This window comes from Pongo pygmaeus, chromosome 18, assembly GCF_028885625.2.
Source record: "Pongo pygmaeus isolate AG05252 chromosome 18, NHGRI_mPonPyg2-v2.0_pri, whole genome shotgun sequence".
NCBI classification, from domain to species: Eukaryota; Metazoa; Chordata; class Mammalia; order Primates; family Hominidae; genus Pongo; species Pongo pygmaeus.
In genome coordinates, this window is record NC_072391.2 from 34,303,140 (window position 1) to 34,327,450 (window position 24,311).

A 24,311-nucleotide genomic window follows, 5' to 3' on the forward strand; every position below is an offset into this window, starting at 1 on the left:
AACTCAATGGATGATGATGTGCATGCAGACCACAAATATTCTATATAATAATAGGCTCATTTTAGCTTTTAATATAAAAATTCAATATATTTTAAAAGTAAAATTATTGCCTTTTTAAGTCAGAAGAGGGATATCATTGTTAGAATTCATCTACCAAATTATTTGCTTTAGACTTAATAATAAGTAAACTGAAAATCAAGTTCTACATACTAGCTAAGGGTTAAAAAAAAAAAAAGTATTTAAATTTCTCTTTATTTCTACTAAATTAGAAAACTTAAAGCCAAAATGCGAGGTCAGGAATGGAAACAAGCATTGGATTAGAGTGTGTTTGGCATAATGGTTAGGATTGAAACTAAGTATCAGGTGGGCCCTGATTGCGTCCCAGGTCAGCCACTTATGGGCTGAACGACCTGAATAGTTTTATGTCCTCTCTGTGCTTGAATCCTCAGCTGTACACTGAGGATAATACTGCCAAAATGCTAGGGTTTTGGTAAAATTGAAGCAATTAATGCAAATAAAGGTGCCAGAAGACCACTCAGCACATAGCAAGTGTATGGACAATTTATAAGCTCTTATTTGTTGATTCTGTTAGATCATGATAAATACTAGTCCTGAAAACAAGGTGGCCACATTAGTAATTTCTAACTCATTTTCATTCTTATCATTCAGTCTGTGGTAAAATAGAGTTTGGCAAATTCCCATATATTCATATACAGCATGGATATAAATATGAAAAGATTTCTTATTGAGTACTATTCACACTCCAGTAACACTAGATAAATAAGCATTTAAATGCTGGGTGTTTGTCAATTTTAAAATTAGAGGAGGCAAATTGTTTTTTCATCTATTTAATAAATTTCTTATGTTCATTTGTTAAATTTAAATGTAGTTTAAAAATATAAATTCAAATAACTTTTCTTCTCTAAAAAGTGAAGGAAATTATTTATTTAGACATTTAGAGAATTTTAAACAGTTGCTTTAGAGTCTTTTAAAGTATTATATTGTTTTGAATATTAAAAACCAATATTTTATTCCTGAGTGTTGGGTTCAGACTATTCATGATATTAGAAGCTTACTTACCTACATCATGAAATGAGCAAGCCAGTTGAAATAAAAATATATATGTGTACATTTCCTGGAATTTTAAGATGAAAAAACATTTTTTCTCTAGCCTAATTTCTTAAAGTTTTCTCTTTTTTTTAATTACTAGTATTTTAGATTGACGAATTAAAGATGAATACATTTATGGGATTCAATGGGATGTTTTAATATAGGTATATAATATGAAATAAGCCATGTTAAATAACATATTTATCAGCTCACTTAGCAATCATTTTTTGTGGTGAGACATTTGAAATTTACTCTTGGTTATTTTGACATATATAATACATTACAGTTTACTATAGTCTTGCTGCTGTGTAATAGATCTCAAAACCTATTTTCCCTGTCTATTTGAAAACTTGTACCCTTTGACCAACAACTTCTTATTTTTTTCCCACCACTCCCAGCCTCTAATAACCATTATTCCACTTTCTACTTTTTTTAGTTAAACTTTGCTAGATTCTACATATAAATGAGATCATGCAGTATTTGTCTTTCTTTGTCAGGTTTATTCCATGTAGCATAATGTCCTCCAAATTTATCTATATTGTTTTAAATAATAGGATTTACCCCTTTTAAGACTAAATAGTATTCCACTGTGTATCTATACCACATTTAAGAAAACTAATTTATATATGTTAATATATTCATCTATTGGTTTAAAAAAATCGTGTGTTATTTAAGGATATTTCGTGTCAATGCAGGTGTGTCTCAGATGACTGGAAGTGAAACCTTATGCATTGGAATTGCCAGATAAACATTCCTTGGCCTTTGTTGTATTCGTTGAAAGGATTGATGGCATGAGTTTACTGGTGCAGAGAACCATTGCAAGCCTTCGCCTAAAGAAAATTTTTAGAGGTGTGTTTGTAAAAGTCACCCCCTAGAACCTAAAAATCTGCTTATAGTGGAAGCTTATATAGTGGAACCTTATGGGACCTGAGTATTTCCAAATCTGAAGTCTGTCTGGGAACTCATTTTGAAATGTGGACAAGCCAAGGTCAAGAATAAGACCATCCCTCTGACAGACAACACAGTGATTGAGGAGCATCTTGGGAAGTTTGGTGTCATTTGCTTGGAAGACTATTCATGAAATTGCCTTTCCAGAGAAGCATTTCCAGGAGATCTCATGGTTCTTGTGCCTTTTCCTCCTCTCAGTAGGCTGTCATGCTACCAAAAATAGAATAGGCTTCCTCAAGGAGATCGGCACACCTGGCTATCAAGATGAACGCATCAAGCAGCATACCCGCCAGCTGAACTAGACCCAGGTGCCAAAACTGCAGTCAATTTTTATCAATGAAGTGGCAACGTGTTTTTGGTTTTTTGGAGAATTTTTATCAAGTATCTTCAGAGAAGATTATTTCCTGGTTTGTCTTCAAAAACCAGGAGGTGTCAAAGAAAAGACAGTAGCTTATGTTCATGGCAAGTAACTCTCATCACAGTCCAGTTCCAAGGAAAATTTCCAGAATTTTCTACATTGGCTGCCACCTTGTCTGAAAGCAGCACATTCTATGGAGGAAGGAATCCTGCTTTGTTCCATCTTCTATTCTAGGGTTTAATGTTGGTAAACGAGTAACTCTAGCATTTGTACAGGGCTCCCTAAGACTCCTGCAGCAGGCAACCAAGCACAGGGACGTAATTGAATCTGGAGATTCCTGGGGACTTGTTTTGAAAAAGACATGAAATACACATAGGAAGAAAGGCACAAAAATAAATATTCGCTTGTCTCTGCTGTGAGACTATGCTCCAACTTTTCAGTGATGGCTTTGAGAGCTCTCAGACTTGACTGGCTCTAAGTGTATCTGGTGGCTTTTGTATTCTAACCTGAAACTGGCTTAGTACTTTTTCCTAAAAGCTCAAGATTTGAGAATGTGGACCCCTTCACCAGAAAAACATGTATAAACTGAAAATGTTGCTTGCAGTTCTATGGTGTTTAGACCCTTCTCACCTTACGGGTTTTGTTTTTTGTTTTTGTCTGTGTTTTGAGACACTGTTGCACAGGCTGGAGTGCAGTGGTGTGATCTCAGCTCACTGCAGCCTCCACCTTCTGGGTTCAAGTGATTCTCCTGCCTCAGCTTCCCAAGTAGCTGGGATTACAGGCGTGTGCCATCATGACTGGCTAATATTTGTATTTTTAGTAGAGACGGAGACAGGGTTTTCAACATGTTGGCCAGGCTAGTCTCGAACTCCTGACCCCCACTGATCCATCCGCCTCTGCCTCCCAAAGTGCTGGGATTACAGGCGTGAGCAACCGCACCCGGCCCTTGTGTACCTTATGTGAGGAAGTCCTGCTCTTAATCAGGATCTGTCACGCAGACCCTGATCTTGCTTCTCTGGTTCCATGTCCTATGGAAGACCAAAGCTCACCAAGATAGCCTTTTCCCTTCATGGTGGCAGATAGTGTTGCCCCCTGCACCGTCTATACCCACCATTTCTCCCCCTGGGTTTCAGGATAGAATTACTTGTTTTTTCTGATGATCAGCACTCTCCCTTAAAACACAAATCAGGAAGGAATTAACTATTTTCTTCATTTGGCATGAATGAAATTAGTACTGTTTGGCTTTGTAGGCCCCAGACAGGCAGGCAGCTTAATTATTTCCTTGCATATTCTAGCCTCCAGAAGTATTGCCCCTTATCCTGCTAATAATGACATAGTAGCTAGTAGACCAGCAACTGGGCATCTGGGGATTTTCATCCTGAAAACAGTGGGTCTGATACTGCTTGTGTTTTTTATCAGTGTCCACCCCAAGTGGGTCTTCCTGCTACTATCTTCACTTAGTTACCCCCCACTTGCCATCTGAGCAGTTGGTGAGGATGTGCCAGGCCTAGGTTAAACTTGGAAACATGCTTGACCATTCTATTCCCTGCTCCTTTCAGATCAGTTTGGCTGCAATTTTGGCTCCTGAGACCCTCAAGCACAGCTGGGAAATCAAGTTAGAGGCGTAACTGCCTTAAAATATGCCCACTTATGAGGTAATTAGATTGGTTCTTTCCGAGGTAACCTGCCAAGAAGAGATGCTATAGATGTTACTCTAATACTGTAAAACATTGTGAAATCAGATTACTTTAAAATGATGTATTACAAACTTATGGAAGAAGCAGTTGTGACTATGGAAACCCAAGGCTTATATCCCAGCTCTGTCTTACACTAAATATGGGTACTCTGTTTCCACTCTTGTCTATAAAATGGGAGCTAATATCCTCCAACCTGTTTGCCTGACATGGTGGTTAAAAGGATTAAGCAAAACAATATTTTGTAATTTATTCTGTCAGAGCAAACTGATGGTAAATAAATAAAAGGGAGTAAGTTGATTAAAAGTAAATTTTTTAAAAAAATAAGAAAAACCATAAAACATGTTTGTAATTTATAATTGTATACAAATAAAAAATGTTTTAAAAAATTAATCGAATTCACATCTTTGAATGGCTTGGCATAATTGCCATGTTTTTTAAAATGGCTAGATTACTAATAAAAAGCAAAGAAAAGATTTTGGTTTTGCTCAGTCATTAAGTTTTTGACCTTCTAAATCTAAAATACTGCCAAAAGGTTTGAAGGGAATATTTTTTAGGTGGCTTCTTAGGGTTTCCAATGCAATACAAGAATTTTGATAGGCCAAAAAAATGCATTCTATGTACACAAATTTCTCTTCTCTGATTTGCTTTAACATTTAAAATTGAAGATTGAAAATTTAGTATCTCAACATGCAGTAAAAATATTTATTTTTCAGTCAAGCAAATAATTCTATAAAACTAATGGGTAACAGATGCCATTAGCTGCCAAAAAAAAATAGTATGACTATATTCAGTAAGTATCTAGCCTTGCAATTGACAGCCCAATTAAATTAAATCCCCAACATGTGCAGGTGAAAAGCATTTATGTGCAATGTGCTGCATCTCCAGTTAGCACCTTCTTCTGCTTGTTTACAGAGATACCAGTTATCCCTGAGTAACTCAGGGTAAATACTGGGAACTGAGAATGCTGTGTGCAGAGTGATTGCTAGGAATATGATTAATGCATTTCTTCCATATTAAAAAAAAATTCATGACTCCTCAAAAAGGCTTTTAGTAAAAGATCGTTTATTTTTATTGCTCAATTTGGATTCATGGAAGATTTATTCCAGGTAAGTCAGAGACACTAAAATGTCAACCAAATTTTATAAAACATATGTTTGAATGAGATCAAGTCTTAGGTGAGAATTTTATTACTAAATTTAGAGAAAAATTAAAAACCAATACTTTGGGCCAAGTAACAGTGTTTGGCATAGCAGTACCCCCCAAACAAATGCTCTTCGTCATCATCATCGTTAAAGTAGCAATAGCAACGCGTGCTTTCTTGGAACCAGCTGGCCTGTTTTTCACTTATGTAAAGTGGTGAGTGCATTGAAATAGTGAAGGAGGGTAATATAAATTGAATGCTTCTACAAAATACAATTTTTAATAAGAAGCATTTGTTGTAGAACTATAGATGAGACTATTTGTATGAAGTTATATTTTTACTAACAGAATAACTTCATTCACAATATTCTTATTTCAGATACTATTCCTTTTTCTCCTGTATATTTGCTAGCTTTGGGTCAAATATTACCTGAGCTCAATAATGAATATTTATTTCACCATAAGCATTTTATTACTGATGAATATTAATATTTTGCTTAACAAACATTAGCTTTTGGTGAAATTTTGTTTTCAGTGTGTTGTTTATTGCTGAGAAGTGTCCATTCTGCCAAGAAGCTGCTATTATCAGCTCTACCCACACTAATAGTGAATGAAAGTGATTGTGTGGATAAGAAGCAAATGAGTCTTTTCTATATCTCTTTTATTTATTGGCTGAAGAAAGAGGAGGATGCAGATATAAAATGAAAGAAGATATCCCAAAAATATCATGAAGAAGTCATCTTAACCAGAAAAAAAAAAAGCAGGGTATGGTTATGTCAGCAGAAAAAAATATTATTTTGCTAAGCCTCTGAAATATTAGTATACAACCTGCATTGCTTTAACAAATATATTTTTTCTTCAGTTTTTATTCTTCAGGATATGATTTAATTCCCTGGTGAATCAAAACTGAGAGGAGAATAACTTATTTGTTAAAGTAAGAGTTGTAGAGAGGATCCGTTACTTTTGACCAATATCTCCTCCACCCCCAACCCCAGTCATCATTCTACTTTCTGCCTTTATCAATTTGAATTTTTTTACACTCTACATAGAAATGAGATCATACGGTATTTTTTTTCTGTGCTGGCTCATTTAATGTAGCATAATGTTTCCCAGGTTCATCAGCGCTGTTGCAAATAACAAGACTTCCTAGCATTCCATTGTGTAAATATATCACATTTTCTTTATCCATTCACCTGTTGATGGATACTTAACTTGATTTTATATCTTAGCTATTGTGAATAATCCACTTCCTTCTCTTTCATTTGTGTTTAACTTTTTTCCTACCCTTTTTTATTTCCAAGAATAGTTTAATTTTAAAATATAAATTATAATTGTTAAATAACTTCATTTCTATGCCTTCTTTTTGGTTAATAATATGACTGATTGAAAAATAAGTTTAAAAAAATACTTGGATTAAGGCCATTAGTTCATTAGTAACATAATTTGAGACAAAACGGTAATGAAAATCAACATTGATTAGTGAAATAATAATTAGCCCCGGTAGTTATTTTCTCTTCTACCTAACATGAAAGCTGCCCCTTTGTGTCATTTCTCCCAGTGGTGAGAAAGAGACTTCTGATCAAAGTGGTCAGAATAGAATTTTGTGAAATTTACTCTTTTGATCTGAAAATTAAACTAATCTATTACCAGTAAATTTCCTTTTTTTTCCTTTAATTTGAGATAGAGTCTCGCTCTGTCACCTAGGCTGGAGTGCAATGGCACAATCTTGGCTCACTGCAACCTCCGCCTCCTGGGTTCAAGCGATTCTCCTGCATCAGCCTCCCTGGTAGCTGTGATTACAGGTGTGAGCCACCACACCCAGCTAAATTTTTTTTTGTATTTTTAGTAGAGACAGGGTTTTACCATGTTAGCCAGGGTGGTCTCGAACTCCTGACCTCAGGTGATCCACCCACCTCGGCCTCCCAAAGTGCTGGGATTACAGGTGTGAGCCACCACGCCTGGCCGATATTTTAATATGTATTGTTTTACTCTATTCTGTTTAAATTCTTAAGAAAAACTAAGCTTACAAAGCATGCATTTAAATTTTTTGGAAATTAAAATTACTTTAAAACATTTTTTATAGAAACTAAAACTAAAAATAATTTTAGATTCTTAGAAAACATCTCTCAAATACTTCAAGTTGCCTTCCTCTGACAGTACGTATATATTTTTCTATATTACTGTGAAACAGCTTTGGTTGTTTTTTGTGGCCAACTCCATCATTTCCATTCCATTTTGTTGTACAGTATTTATGTTATGCATTTTACATTTTAAAAGTTATAGTCCATGGAATGTAATTTTCAAACAATTGACAAACTTTTTTCCATGTAAAACTATCTGCTTAATTAGCACTTTATTTTCACTCTTCAAACGCATTTTAATTGGCTGAAAAGCAAAGGGACAGTTAAGTGAATGTGCTGAGCTGGTCTTCTCTAGTGTCCATCTATTCAAATTCACACAGGTAATCTTCTGATGAAAGAGGATGCATTTCAACAGCAATGTGGAACACATGTTAAAAAAAGAGAAAACACTGCCTTTCAGGAAAATGAGTTAATTGTTCTTATTCTGTGTGTGTGTTAATTGTAAGGTTGAGAATAAAGACTAAAATGAGAGAGAGAGAGAATACTTTACATTAGTAGTGCAATGCAGTGCAGATCGTATATAACCTTCTTGTTTGTCAAACATACCCTGAATGGTTTTGTTAAGTATTATGTTGTTGCTGTATCCATCACGTACTGGACTCTGATGATCATTTTCTACTTTATCAATTTAAATATGCACTAAACATCCTCCAGAGTCCTGTCCTTGATGTTCAAGTGCTCAGACACAAAGCTACTAAAATATTATTGATAAAAAGCTGAGGTTTTATTTATTTTACTGCAGAGCATTTGATGCTAGTAAGCTTAAGTCCCTTGAACCTTTGAAAACATGCTTTAGTTTTTCCTTCATTTGGAAAGCCAATTTGGTTAAGAGTAATAAAACAATAAACTTGAATATAAATCATTTTGGAATTGAACCCAAATTATTAAATATTACATTTGATAAATGAATTTGACTGTGTCAGAAATGTTTTTAAAATTTTGAATAGAAAGTGTGATAAAGCTTAAACTCAAGAAATACACATGCTTTTATGACAAATCATTTTCTGATTATTTAAAGTTTCAATTTTGCAGTGTTATATAGTAGACTTCAGTACAAGTTGGTTGTGTTTAAAATGTGAATACTAACATCAGAGAAAAAACGTTAATAATAAAAAATACAAAATGAAGCATGATTATAATGATGTTCATTGGAGACCTCGGGTGTATTCTTTTTTTAGTAAAAAATATTTAAACAAGAGACACACAACAAAGGAGATGCAGCATAGAGTAATTTGTTGCAAAGGAGAAAGACTATTTTAAAAGTTAGGTGCAGAATAGCCAGTACATTCTGAGAGAAAAAGGATTCATGGTGGGCTACTTATAAGAATGAGACAGCAGATGTGTGGTATTATTTCTGAGGGCTCTGTTCTGTTCCATTGGTCTGTATCTCTGTTTTGGTACCAGTACCATGCTGTTTTGGTTACTGTAGCCTTGTAGTATAGTTTGAAGTCAAGTAGCATGATGCCTCCAGCTTTGTTCTTTTGGCTTAGGATTGTCTTGGCAATGTGGGCTCTTTTTTGGTTCCATATGAACTTTAAAGTAGTTTTTTCCAGTTCTGTAAAGAAAGTCATTGGTAGCTTGATGGGGATGGCACTGAATCTATAAATTACCTTGGGGAGTATGGTCATTTTCACGATATTGATTCTTCCTATCCATGAGCGTAGAATGTTCTTCCATTTGTTTGTGTCCTCTTTTATTTCGTTAAGCAGTGGTTTGTAGTTCTCCTTGAAGAGGTCCTTCACATCCCTTGTAAGTTGGATTCCGAGATATCTTATTCTCTTTGAAGCAATTGTGAAGGGGAGTTCACTCATGATTTGGCTCTCTGTTTGTCTGTTATTTGTGTATAGGAATGCTTGTGATTTTTGCACATTAATTTTGCATCCTGAGACTTTGTTGAAGTTGCTTATCAGCTTAAGGATATTTTGGGCTACAATCATCTTGATCTTTGACAAACCTGACAAAAACAAGAAATGGGGAAAGGATTCCCTATTTAATAAGTGGTGCTGGGAAAACTGGCTAGCCACATGTAGAAAGCTGAAACGGGATCCCTTCCTTACGCCTTATACAAAAATTAATTCAAGATGGATTAAGGACTTAAATGTTAGACCTAAAACCATAAAAACCCTAGAAGAAAACCTAGGCAATACCATTCAGGACATAGGCATGGGCAAGGACTTCATGACTAAAACACCAAAAGCATGGCAACAAAAGCCAAAATTGACAAATGGGACCTAATTAAACTAAAGAGCTTCTGCACAGCAGAAAAAATAACTACCATTAGAATGAACAGGCAACCTACAGAATGGGAGAAAATTTTTACAATCTACCCATCTGACAAAGGGCTAGTATCCAGAATCTACAAAGAACTTAAACAAATTTACAAGAGAAAAATCAAACAACCCTATCAAAAAGTGGGCAAAGGATATGAACAGACACTTCTCAAAAGAAGACATTTATGCAGCCAAAAGACACATGAAAAAATGTTCATCATCACTGGTCGTCAGAGAAATGCAAATCAAAACCACAATGAGATACCATCTCACACACGTTAGAATGGCGATCATTAAAAAGTCAGGAAACAACAGGTGCTGGAGAGGATGTGGAGAAATAGGAACACTTTTACACCGTTGGTGGGACCGTAAACTAGTTCAACCTTTGTGGAAGATAGTGTGGCGATTCCTCAAGGATCTGGAACTAGAAATACCATTTCACCCAGCCATCCCATTAGTGGGTATATACCCAAAGGATTATAAATCATGCTGCTATAAAGACACATGTACACGTATGTTTATTGCGGCACTATTCACAATAGCAAGACTTAGAACCAATCCCAAATGTCCATAAACGATAGACTGGATTAAGAAAATGTGGCACATATACACCGTGGAATGCTATGCAGCCATAAAAAAGAATGAGTTCTTGTCCTTTGTAGGGAAATGGGTGAAGCTGGAAGCCATCATTCTGAGCAAACTATCGCAAGGACAGAAAACCAAACACCGCATGTTCTCACTCATAGGTGGGAACTGAACAATGAGAACACTTTGAGACAGGAAAGGGAACATCACACACTGGGGCCTGTCGTGGGGTGAGGGGAGGGGGGAGGGAGGCATTAGGAGATATACCTAATGTAAATGATGAGTTAATCGGTGCAGCACACCAACATGGCACATGTATACATATGTAACAAACCTTCACATTGTGTACATGTACCCTAGAACTTAAAGTATAATAATAAATAAATAAATAATGGTAATGTTCACAAAAAAAAAGAATGAGACAGCAAAAATTGTAACTAGGGAGACTGTATGGGAGTCTCATATATTTATTAGGAGGTGGGAAGAGGTGTTACTAGTAACCATGTTCTGGGTGGTCCTCTTGGTGCACATACACAGTAGGTGTACATGCTTATTCATGTCACATGTCTCAATAGCATCTTAAATCTCCACCCACGAGTGTGTTTTACACTATTATAAAAGTAAATGATCAGTATGTTGACAGGTAAAATCAAAGTTTGCATGCTCTCTGCAGGGAAATTTTCCTACTGGAGGTAGCTTTGCTTAAATCAGCTGGAATGCAATGCAAATACTTTGGCTTATTGTGTTGACAATATGCAGTCACCATGCAATCACCATGGTTCCTGCATCCTGAGGACATGGTAACTTTCTTGACCACCTATCCTGCCTCAATAGTACTTGTCTTGATTTATTTCCAACGATCAACTCTGAGACTAATATTAAACTGTTTCATCAATATTGTCAACAGTGAGAAAATCAGAATTCTTAAACATATTTGAGCTTGATTAGGGTCTTAGCTGTATCCCCAGAATAAATTATTTTACAACCTTAGAACTTCAATATTTATTATTAATAAAAGTACTATTTCCCCCAGGGCTGATTTAATTCATACATGGTGGCTACAAGTATTTTTCACCGAATGTCTTCTTTAAATATAGTAATTATTTAAGAACAAAAATAAAATCCCTCATGTTTAAAAGATACTATAATCGATGGGTTATATTTTGTCATATTTAATGTATTTATAATTTCTAAAATATGCCAAAATAAGAATTTTATTATTTTTTCCGGAATAACGGACTAAGGGTTTCTAAATCATGACTTTGCTTACTTTTGCATATGGTTTTGACTGCTACCATTGAATTTAGGTTGAATTTTAAATGCACTGTTTATCTTGTGTGGTTTTTGGTTCATTTGTGAAAGCAAATATAATAGACTTGGACTAACTTAGCTTCATTTCTGCTCTCTTTCTGTTATTACATCGGGGCTTTAGAAATGACTAGGATTCAAATAAGGTTGGTTTTGAATCAAGCAACAGAAAAATCCCAGAAAAGACTGAGGGAAATAGCTACTGGACATTGCCTTTCAGTGAGATTTATGCATGAAACAGGGTTCAATGAAATTCATAAAATTATTGCAAGTTTGTTAAATTTAGAAACTAACTACTTACAACATATTAGGACACTTGTCTTAGTTTGTCTATGACACCCCTAGCTTGGGGAACTGGACATTACAGAAAAGGATATTGCTACTGTAATAAGATTGGGAATAAAACAGAGTTCAATTAAATTCATAAAATTATCGCAAGTTTGTTAAATTTAGAAACTGACTGCTTACAACATATTAGGACACTTGTCTTAGTTTGTCTATGACACCCCTAGCTTGGGGAACTGGACATTACAGAAAGGGATATTGCTACTGTAATAAGATTGGGAATAAATACTTACATGTTTGTAAACATTCCTCTTAATAATCCTTAGATATGTGTTATTCTTGCTCAGTCATTTTGGCACAACTGTTTATGATTTCAGAGACTGCTTCCCACCAAATTCCAGCCATGCTGTTTTCAGCTTTTTATGTTTTTTTTTTTCTTTTACCCAGTGTGCTTCATAGTTGACATCATTATGTTGGGGTTCCCCAGGCAATCCCTGAGCCTTAGAGCTCACCATCCTACCTTATCCTTCTTGCTTGGCATGCTCTGTTGTTGAGTCCCTCTCACTCCATACTTGAGTTTTAATAAGACCTCAGTTTGGAGGAACCAGAGGAATGCATTGCCATATATGTTGGGTTGAGAATGCATATCCTCTTGAGGATAAAGACTTTACATTTATTTTCCATAGTACAAAGCAGTATTTTTAAGATGTGGACATTTTTCGCTCAAATTAAATATAAATGATTTTATCAGTTGTCAATATGGGCAAAGTAACAGTATCGAGTTCACCAAATGTTCTGCTTTAGGCTCTCCCAGCATAAAGAGCAATATATGCAAATTGGTGGAGGTTAGTTTTTTTGCTGTAGGTTTTTGTTTTCATTTTGAAAGATATTTTTCTTCCTTTATGCAGATGTAAAGTACATGAAGCTTACCAAAAGCTTTATTGTACCAATTATTTTTCAACCAAAAGTTCGAATATGTCAACATTGAAAGCGACATTCTGGATACCGTTTTTTGTTTGTTTGTTTGTTTGAGAAGGAGTTTCACTCTTGTTGCCTAGGCCGGAGTGCAGTGAATGGTGTGATCTTGGCTCACCGCAACCTCTGCCTCCTGGGTTCAAGCGATTCTCCTGCCTCAGCCTCCCGAGTAGCTGGGATTATAGGCATGCACCACCACACCCGGCTAATTTTGTATTTTTAGTAAAGACAGGGTTTCTCCATGTTGGTGAGGCTGGTCTCGAACTCCTGACCTCAGGTGATCCGCCCCCCCCCCCACCCCCCAGCCTCCCAAAATGCTGGGATTACAGCAAATAAAAAAGCACCCAGCCTCTGGATACCATATTTTATGTCATATAGTTTGCATTCATTAGTACTACATTTCAGTTTTTTCTTATGTGGTGGAAGGTTATAGAAATGCATTCCAGTTGATTTCTTCAGTAACAGTAGAATCCGTTTTCTCAGACAGTAGCATATGAATTCTTGATATACCACCTTTAGAGGTACTGAAAGCAGCTGGATAAATTTGGTAAAATCTGGAATTACAAGCTCATTAGAGGCAGAGTCAAGAAAACACGTTAGCTCAATTTAATTTATTTGTATAAATTCTTGTTGAGCCACATTCATCAGTATATGTAACACTAACTTGGTAAACAACTCCTTTATACTGAGTCTGAACTTGTTTCACCTGGTAATTTTATTTTAAATTTTTGAGCTGTATGACATTCAAAAAAGTAACAGAAAGTAACAGAATTTGATTCAAAGAATATGAAAAGAAAAGCCATACAGGCACACTGAAAATGAATTGCAATCTGTCACCTGACACTAATTAACAGATTGAGCAGATTAGAGTAGATCTAAATCTGTGTAAACAATATTTTTTAATTTAAAACGTCATCAACGGCTGGGCGTGGTGGCTCATGCTTGTAATCCCAGCACTTTGGGTGACCGAGGCAAGTGGGTCACGAGGTCAGGAGATGGAGACCATCCTGGCTAACACAGTGAAATCCCATCTCTACTAAAAATACCAAAAAAAAAAAAAAAAAAATTAGCCAGTCATAGTGGCATGCACCTGTAGTCCCAGCTACTTGGGAAGCAAGAGATCGCTTGAACCCAGCAGGCGGAGGTTGCAGTGAGCAGAGATCGTGCCACTGCACTCCAGCCTGGGCGACAGAGCGAGACTCCATCTCAAAAAGAAACAAAAAAACAAACAAAAATCATCAACAATTTAATAGGCCAGTGGGATTTCCAGAAAATTAGTTTACCCATTATCAATCAATATTAAGTAAAACTAAAAAATTTTAAACACACCATACACAAAATAAAATCAGTCAATTAGCTCCAGACTTAATCTGATTAAAACAAGACTTCTCAGTACTTGAAAACACCAAATTATTGATTAAAAATATTCATTTTTAATCAGATATTTGATCTTTGATCAAATGCATATATTACTACTAAGTAAAGCCTAATACTAATAGGTTTGATTCATGAAATATTGGTGAATGTGTATCACTGTAGTTAAAAGTAAGCAATTACTTAAATCCACTGTGTAAATGATTTTGATTACATTATTTGGTATTTTAAGTGAGTGCTAGTATTCATGTATCATAGAAAACTACCCTTTTTTTTTTTTTTTTACTATTTTGCCATTTTATAAAATAAGACTGAATTTGTGGAGATGTTTTTATAGAAACCAGTCTTTTCTAAAAAAGATTTAGACATCAAAAAGTAGAGCTATTTATATCATATTATATACATAGTTTGCCCAACCCTACAGTAATTTGTAAAGTTGGTATGTGTACACCAATCTTAGATTACCTAAAACATAATAAAGTGTCTTTTTAATGTTATATTTAACATACAAAAGTTCAAAATATATCCAGACAGACAGGAACTGTGGTGGCCTCTTTAAAAAACAAATGTTTTAGCATGATAAACTGTTCTGTGTATGTACAGATTGAAAACCAAACTTTGAAGTTTTTGAATCATAAACAGGAGCATTATTTGTGATGTATGTATTTGTGATGTATATGTATTATGCACCTTAAATACGTAAACCAAATACCTACAGTTTACTCTTGTTAATTTAAAATATACTGCATTTTAAAAATTCAAGTATTGAAAACTTCATGAGCCATACAACTGTTAACTGCATTTTCAAAATATAAGAACTTTAAAAAATGTAAACTAAACAATGACAGTTTAGTTGAAAAAAATGAATAATGACTTTCTTATTTTCACTTGTGTTGAAAATCAACTTTATTCATTTTGGAACAAACAGGAGATGATGTGGTGTTAACTTGCTGGGTGGTGACTGTGATGGTATTTACTGTCCTAGGGATGGTGGGATCCAGTGGACCAGAATTGTCAGCACTTTACCATGTTCACTACTGACATTTCTGTGACTAAGATTCGTTCTCCAGACTCCTTCATCAACTCCGTTTCTGTCGTGGTGTGAAGCATTTTGCACTGCTTTAGCATCTGCCTTTGACTTCTGCTGATTTTCTTTCACTTTTCATTTGTCTTTTCCATCTCTGGTGGTTGCTTTGCTGTGCCACCTTGAGGAGTTTGGGCAGTTTCACCCTCAATTATATAATTTTGTAGATATATAACCACAAATATAATTAACATATATTTATATTTTCAGCACATTTGCAGTTTTTAAATTAAATAAATACATATGATTTGACTTTGAAGCATTTATTATCTTAAAACTAGCTGTGGGAGCCAGGTGCAGTGGCCCACGCCTGTAATCCTAGCACTTTGGGAGGCCTAGGCAGGCAGATCATGAGGTCAGGAGATTGAGACCATCCTGGCTAACATGGTGAAACCCCGTCTCTACTAAAAATACAAAAAATTAGCCAGGTGTGGTGGCAGGCGCTTGTAGTCCCAGCTACTCGGGAGGCTGAGGCAGAAGAGTGGCATGAACCCAGGAGGCAGAGCTTGCAGTGAGCCGAGATCGTGCCACTGCACTCCAGCCTGGGGGACAGAGCAAGACTCGGTCTCAAAAAAAAAAAAAAGAAAAAAAAAGAAATAGCAGAAATAAAGCAATTCAGGGTTTTGACTAAAGATAAATTGTGTTAGGCATGTAATTAGATTCTGTGTTGGTCATTTGACATCTGCTATTTTTAACTGCTTCATAAGCCTGCTGAATCACAGGGCCAGATGAGCAATCACTGTTGTTTACATGTGCCTTGGAAGGCAGCTCCTATGGGCTGCAAATCTTATAATCTTCCCAACCGCTGACCCCAACATGCATAATTTTACTTTGTATCTAATAGAGGACAGCCTCACTGGGTTTCTCCAAGCATCATAGTTATAAAGACAGAGTCCCAGCGCCCTGATATCTCTGCCTTCTGACCCCTGCATGAGGCAGCTTTTGTGAGGCCGGGCCAGGCTCTGCAGAGGCATGTGTGGGGCGAGCACGGGGCTGGGAGCCTCAGGTGAAAGCCGGCCCTCCCATCAGGACAGATCTCTGGTCCTTTACCTCCCCATCCCTGCCCCTGCGTTTGCTCTTCTGTGTTAGTACGTGTGCCAGCTCACTGGTGTTGGTGCTCAGACCAGACTGTGATGCTCCATGGTGGCGGCAACCATCTTTCTACTCACTGTGGGATCTGGGAGCCTCAAGGGATCCCTGATGTTTAGAGGGACCAGAAAAATAACATTGCGCTGGGAGGCTGATGCGGCCACCTACAGCGATGAGGAGGAAGGTTGAGTGGTGCTGACCTGGCTCAGTGCGAGGGATCTTGGAACCCTCAGCAGGAAGTCACCACCCATAGCCAGGAACACCCTGGCAGGAGGCCAGACACATCCGGACCTGAGTCCCAGACAGCGTGCTCGGTCAGGGGATGGTGGGCCAGGCAACGGAAGATGGCAGGGACACTGGAGCCTAGAGTAGCTGATGCAGGAAAGAAATGTTGGGAAGGCCCAGGGTACACTTTGGAAAGTTGGGAGACTCTGGGAAGTGGGCCCTCACGGGAGGTGGCGGGTACTCCTGCCTTGCAGGAGCTACTTAATGCTGAGCCATCCCCTTTTGGTGCCCTGAGTCTCGAGTGACTGCTCTCCCATGCTCTCCTGGGAGACCGCTGATGGGTCAGAGGAAGGAAACAGATGGAATGGGACGGGTCTGTTTTCTGAGATGCCCGGGAGGAGCGATGTTCTGGGGACTCAAGTCAGCAGCTGGGAGGGCTGTTTAAAGATGGAAGCCGCTTTTGCTCTTAAGCAGCATTTTCAGGAGGAAGAGCTGGAATCAGCTCCCCTCCCGCCTGAGCCCCATTCCAGTTCCACCCCACCTGCCTTCTACAGTGGCTGCACAGGACCTTCCTGGAGCCCTTCCCCGCATGCCTGCCCCTCGTTCCCTCCAGAACCTGGCTTCCCTGGTGTTTCCTCTGGTGGAGCCTCTTCCTTCCCTCTCCATTGCAGGCCCCAGAGTTGCACAGCATTCTATTGGTTGGACAGGACTCAAATCCACATCTGTCTGGCAGTTCTGTTGACCTCCACATGGGACAGCTTCTCTTAGCAAAGCAAGATAGGAGAATAGAGCCTGTAGGTGTAGATAGAGCCGGGCAGTCTCTCCTGGAGACCTTTGGGGTCGCATAGTCCTTCATCCTCCACAGGCCAGTGCATCAGGGCAGGAAGCCTGCTCTAGGTGGCCTTTTTTCTTCCTCAATTTTATTTCTGGAATGGTGAGCTTGGTGGCTCACACCTTTAAACCTAGCATTTTGGAAGGCCAAGGCAGGAGGATTGCCAGAGGCCAGGAATTCAAGGCCAGCCTGGGCAAAATAACAAGACCCCCATCTCTACAAAAATGAAAAAAAAAATAGCCACACATGGAGGTGTATGTCTGTGGTCCCAGCAACTCGGGAGGCTGAGGCAGGATGATTGCTTGAGCCCAGGAGTTTGAGGCTACAGTGAGCTATGATTGTGCCATTGCACTCCAGCCTGGGCAACAGAGCTTCCGACCTTGATTCTGTGCTGTGAGTCCTCCCCGGTCCATGTCATTCACCTTGCTGCCTTGCTGCATGTCTGAACTCTCAGGGGCAGTTCTCTTGCTCCTTGGTTCCTCTCCAGGGCAAGGACTACAGGCCTTACCCCTGTGCCATGCTCCGCTGCAGGGCCTTAGTTCTGCCTGGGCTGGATGGAGGCCCTAAGCCCTGGGCGTGTCCATCTTCTGCTGGTCTTGCAAGGCTATCATTTGGGTCCCTGGGGAGATACCATGAAAATTCCTCAGATCCTGCTTTTCCTTGCACATCCTGCTCTTATTGTCCGATTTATAAAAGCAGCTCGTGCTAACGTAGAACACCGGAGAACACAGGAAGGCATGAGGAAGCAAACTAGTTCACCTGTAGAAATCCTGGCTAGTGTGGCCCTGACCCACCAGGTTTTGATACCAAGGCAAAAGGATATAAGCCAGGTCATGCTGTACTTGCTAGATTGTACCCTTGTCACTTTGCAAACTGATAAAGATTGTACCCCATTTGTAAACATTCTGCTGTTTTTATTTCTAGAAGTTATTTATTCTGTCCCATGGAGGCACAGCAGTTATTAGCAGTCCTCTGCTGTTTCTAACACTTCCCAGTCTGCACTGTGCCCTCAAGAAGGGAAAACTGAACAAACCCTCTTGCCCTTCCCCGCTCCTGCATAATTATCAGTCCCTCAGGAGCAGATTTGGTCACCAAGGTAGGGCACACTTGTATGTGGGTTTTTTTTTTTTTTTTTTTTTTGAGATGGAGTCTCACTCTGTCACCCAGGCTGGAGTGCAGTGGCTTGATCTTGGCTCACTGCCACCTCCGCCTCCCAGGTCCAAGCGATTCTCCTGCCTCATGCTTCTGAGTATCTGGGATTATAGGCGCCTGCCACCACCCCGGCTAATTTTTGTATTTTCACCATCCTGGACAGGCTGGTCTTGAACTCCTGACCTCAGGTAATCTGCCCACCTCGGCCTCCCAAAGTGCTGAGATTACAGGCATGAACCACCACGCCCAGCCACTCGTATGTATTTTAAAGGAATGCTAGTTTATATTGTTTGACAAAAGCACAATCCTGTCTGTGACAAAACTCTCTTCGTTTACACAGCTTGTGCCATTAGGGTCCTTGCCAAGGCAGAAACTCATCTTTAATTTAAACACATTAAAAGTCGATGGCTGGACATGCTCATTTCTTTGGGGTAAATGCCTAGGTCAATTGCTGGGTCATGTGGTAGTGTTGTATTTAGTTTAGTGTGTGTGTGTGTGTGTGTGTGTGTGTGTGTGTGTTTGTGTGTGTGTGTGTGTGTGTGCGCGCTTAAGAAACTGCCAAGCTGTTTTCTAGAGTCTCTGTACCTTCCTTTGACATTCCTACCAGCAGTGTATGAGTGGTCCAGTTTCTCTTTATCCTCACCTGCATTTGATGTTGTCACTATTTGTTATTTTAGTCACTCTGATAGGCATGTAGTGGCATCACTGTAGTTTTCATTTACATTTCCCTATTGGCTAATGATGTTGAACATCTTTTCGTTTTTTTTTTTTTTTTTTTTTGCCATCTGCTGTATATCCTCTTTGGCAAAATATCTTTTTGCCTTCAAAATGATCTTTTGCCTATGTTTTTTTCCTTTTTTTTTTTTTTTTTTTTTTTTTGCCTTCTCAGACAGAGTCTTGCTCTGTCACCAGGCTGGAGTGCAGTGGCACAATCTCAGCTCACTGCAACCTCCGCCTCCCGGGTTCAAGTGATTCTCCTGCCTCAGCCTCCTGAGTAGCTGAGACTACAGGCATGCGCCACCATGCCCGGCTAATTTTTGTATTTTTAGTAGAGACGAGGTTTCGTTATGTTTGCCAGGATGGTCTCAATCTCTTGACCTCATGATCCGCCCGCCTTGGCCTCCCAAAGTGCTGAGATTACAGGTGCGAGCCACCATGCCCGGCCTTTTTTTTTTTTTTTTTTTTTAAAGAAATCAGATCTTGTTATGTTGCCCAGGCTGGTCTCAAACTCCTCAGCTCAAGCAGTCCTCTTGCTTCAGCCTCCTGAGTAGCTGGGACTGCAAGTTTGCGCCATTTTGCCTGGCTAATTTTTTATTTTTTGTAGAGATGGGGAGGTCTCTTTGAACTCCTGAGATGGGGATGTAGAGATGGGGAGGAGCCTTGAACTCCTGGGATCAAGCAATTGTCCCACTTTGGCCTCCGAAAGTGCTGGGACTACAGGCACGTACCTGCACACCTGGCTTGCCCATGTTCTAATTTGATTGTTTCCTTTTTTATGCTGTTAAATTTTGAGAGGTCTCTATTACGTATTTTAGACAGTAGTCTTTTGTCTATATGTGCTTTGCAAACATTTCCTTCCAGTCTGTAGCTTGTCTTTTTATCTTTCTATTTGGCTCTTTCACAGTGCAAACATTTTTAATTTTGATGAGGTCCAGTTTGTCTGCCTATCTTTCCTTTTGTGAATCAGGCTTTGGTGTCAAGTCTAAGAACTCTGCCTTGCCCTAGATCCTGAGGATTATGTTTTACATTTGAATTCATGATCCATTTTGAATTATATTTTTGAGGCATAAGGCATTTAGGTCGAGGCCCATTTTTTTTTTCTATGAATGCTGATTGCTCCAGCACCATTTGTGGAAAGGCTGTTCTTCCTCTTGAAGTGTTTTTGCACCTTTGTCAAAAAATCCGGCCGGGCGCGGTGGCTTACGCCTGTAATCCCAGCACTTTGGGAGGCCGAGGCGGGCAGATCACGAGGTCAGGAGATGGAGACCATCCTGGCTAACACGGTGAAACCCCGCCTCTACTAAAAAAAAAAAAAAAAAAAAAAAATACAAAAACTTAGCCAGGTGTGGTGGTGGGCGCCTGTAGTCCCAGCTACTCGGGAGGCTGAGGCAGGAGAATAGCGTGAACCCGGGAGGTGGAGGTTGCAGTGAGACGAGCTCATGCCACTGCACTCCAGCCTGGGTAACAGAGAGAGAATCCGTCTCGAAAAAAACAAAAAATTTTTTGTGGTTACATAGTAGGTGTATATATTTATGTGGTGCATGAGATGTTTTGATATGACATGAAATGTGAAATAAGCACATCATGGGGAGGGGTATCCATTAAGTCACAAACAATCCAGTTATACTGTTTAAGTTATTTTAAAGTATACAATTAAGTTGTTATTTACTATAGTCACCCTATTGTGCTGTCAAATAGTAGATTTCCTTTTCCACTGAATAATGGCCACAACAAATAATAAGTATTTTTAAATTTTTATTATTTCATTTTATTTTCTAACTTTCCAAACTTTTCAGAATAGTAGGCCTTATTTGTTCTATGTTTTGTACCCTCTCTGTCTTTCTGTATAAATTTTAAAATAATCTTATCTATATTTACAAAACATCTTGCTGGAATTTTTTGGGAATCATGCTAAACCTGTGTGCAAGTGGTACACACATTTTAACTCACATTGCCCCATTGCCCTCCAGAAAGGCTGGGCGGGTTCACGTTCCCACCAGCAGGTCCTGGGATGTGTGTTTCCAGCTTTGCCAGCCCTGCACAGTGACTGTCTTTGTTTGGCTTTGCCAAGCTGATCACAGAACCCGGCACCTTAGTTTATTTTGTAATACTTAAATTACCAGCAAAGCGGAACGTTTGCTAACTTTGCTGCAGCTCTTCTTTCTGAACTGCCCTTCTTTTTTTGCTCATTTTTAGTTGAGATGTCTTTTTCTTTGTGATTTGGAAAAGCTTTGTCTCACTTGCCAAGTCTCCTTCTTTTGGAAACATTTACCTTAGCTCTGGTGAAGAAACCGCTAATGGCGCTGCTGGAGAGAGCTGCCCATCCAGTCCAGAAAGGTAAGACATGCCCCAGAGTTTCCCTGATACCTTTTTTAGCTGGAGCGCAGCGGCGCGATCTCGGCTCACTGCAACCTTCGCCTCCCATGTTCAAGCGATTCTCCTGCCTGGGCCTCCTGAGTAGCTGGGATTACAGGTGCGTGTCACCACGCCCAGCTATTATTATTATTATTATTTTTTTTTTTTCCGGAGACGAAGTCTGCTCTTGTCTCCCAGGCTGGAGTGCAATGGCGCAATCTCGACTCACTGCAACCTCCGCCTCCTGGGTTCAAATGATTCTCCTGCCTCAGCCTACCAAGCACCTGGGATTACAGGCACCTGCCACCATGCCTGGCTAATTTTTGTATTTTTAGTAGAGATGGGGTTTCACCATGTTGGCCAGGCTGGTCTCGAACTCCTAACCTCAGGTAGTCTTCTCACCTCGGCCTCCTAAAGTGCTGGGATTACAGGCATGAGCCACCGCGCCCGGCCACGCCTGGCTAATTTTTATATTTTCAGTAGAGACGGGGTTTCACCATGTTGGCCAGGTTGGTCTTGAACTCCTCACCTCAGGTGATCCGCCTGCCTCAGCCTCCGAAAGTGCTGGGATTACAGACATGAGCCACCTGCACCAGGCCTCTGATGCCTTTTGGTTGCTACTGAGTCAAGTCCCAGTTCTGCCACATGCTTGCCACATGACCAAGCCAGGTTACCTTACCCACAGGATGCGGGCCGGGCTGTCGGGAGGGCTGAGTACATGTGGGATGATGGTTGTGCAAAGCCCATGGGGGACCTCTGAGGGGAAGGCAGAAATGCAAGGATTATCAAACAAGCTCTACTCCGGACTATGCTTTTGCTTCAGCATGGCTAACATGGCAAAACCCCGTCTCTACTAAATACAAAAATTATGGGTGTGTTGGTGTGCCCCTGTAATCCTAGCTACTCGGGAGGCTGAGGCACGAGACTGTCTTGAACCCGGGAGGCAGAGGTTGCAGAGAGCCAAGATCATGCCGCTGCCTTCCAGCCTGGGTGACAGAGTGAGACTCTGTTTCAAAAAAAAAAAACTTTGACTGGAAATGTATTTCAGCTCTGGACCTCTTTGATCATTGGCAGGGAGGGCACCTTTGTCATCCAAAGCAGGGGCCTCTGGAGTCTGTGAACCTGTGGCAGGTGATGTGCTGTTTGTTGTCTGGACCTGACCACTATCACCTTTACTGATAGTTGACAAACAGCTTGCCTGACTTGGCCTTGTTTCTCTAGGTCTTGTTCGTCTGGGGAGACATACTTTGGAAGCAAGCTAGAGTTTGAACCCAGAAGGTGACACAGGTGTGATGCTGGACACTGTCATCTAACGAGGTTGTAAGAAGCTAAAGGTGATGGCCACTCTGGGTGCTTCCTGTACCACTCCCCCAGGGACAGTGTCACAGGCCTCCAGGCACGAGGGGAACAGCCAGTTGGGGGCTGCTGTCACTATACACTCACCTCCTAATTCTTTTCCTTGTTGTTTTTGTCTTTTTAAAAACAATGGCTCCTTAATATCTGGCTTTTCTTGTTTTTTCAAATTATTCTAGTTACTTTTCTGCCTTTTCAGTATTTCTCCTTTTTTTTTCTTTTTTTTCTGACTTCCTCCTCTCCTCTTTCAGATCTTCATGCTATTTTCCTTCTATTTTCACTCTGTCTTGGTATTGATCTCTGTACCTTCAGTTCTTTATATGTTCACAGGTGTTGGCTCCCCCCAGAGAAGCTGACCATAATCTGGGCATTATTCTTAATTGGAACGGCCCTTTACAGCACAACAGGATGGAAGTATTAGGCACATATTGGTTTGAATCTAGTGACTATAGCTGGAAGGAACCTATGCCCCCCTCCCCCCAGGTTTATTCACTGTGAGAAATCGTACAACAGCAGTCCAGGAATTTACTGGATAAATACTGTGATCCTGCCCCTCAGATAGTACTCTTTTTCCTTCCCAGTTGTATTTTCTTTAGCTGTTTGCACACCCATCCTGTATAATTAGGAGTAATTGTGCATCCTTCACTTTTATCATTTCTTCAGTCAGCTGCAGGTTTGTGTGCTGCTTTTTTTTTTTTAATTTTTTTGTGACAGAGTCTCACTTTGTCTCCCAGGCTGGAGTGCAGTGGCGTGACTTCTGCTCAATGCAACCACTGCCTCTCGGGTTCAAGAGATTCTCCTGCCTCAGCCTCCCAAGTAGCTGGGATTATAGGCACATGCCACCATGCCCGGCTAATTTTTGTATTTTTAGTAGAGATGGAGTTTCACTAAGTTGGCCAGGCTGGTCTCAAATTAATGACCTCAGGTGATCCATCCTTCTTGGCCTCCCAAAGTGCTGAGATTACAGGCGTGAGCCACCGCACCCAGCCATGTGCTGCCTTTTTTTCTTTTTCTTCACTCAGTAAAACACCAACACCTTTAAACCTTTAGAGTCAGCATTTTAGTAGCTGCTTAATTCCCTGCTGGGTTGACAGACTTTCCTGGATGCCTCTTTTCTCCCTGGGAGATGTCTGGTTGAGGTCAGGACATGGTGAGAAGTGTGTGGACTTGGCTGCTGACTTTGCACTTGGTAGGAGCAATCACTGGTCAGCTCTCTGTAGGCGAGGGCCTGTGTGCATCTCTGACCACTCAGATAGCTGGAGGAGGAGGGATGGGATGGGTGAGACCCAGGGAAAATAAACTGGTCACAA

At 39.7% G+C, this 24,311-nt stretch overlaps 1 protein-coding gene across 2 annotated transcripts in view; it reads left to right on the forward strand.

Moving 5' to 3' along the window:
• Nucleotides 1-24,311, forward strand: part of LOC129015221 (amiloride-sensitive sodium channel subunit gamma-like) — a 99,645-nt gene that overhangs the window by 30,162 nt on the left and 45,172 nt on the right. The window contains exon 4 of one of the 2 annotated variants that reach the window (XR_008494514.2): nt 1,806-4,544. Coding sequence is in view for 1 of the 2 variants with exons in the window: in XM_063654978.1 (XP_063511048.1) it covers nt 21,571-21,634 (64 nt within the window). In the remaining variant the exon portion in view is untranslated. Of the gene's footprint in view, nt 1-1,805; nt 4,545-21,570 lie in introns of those variants that run through there. The other variant, XM_063654978.1, reaches the window with a different exon arrangement.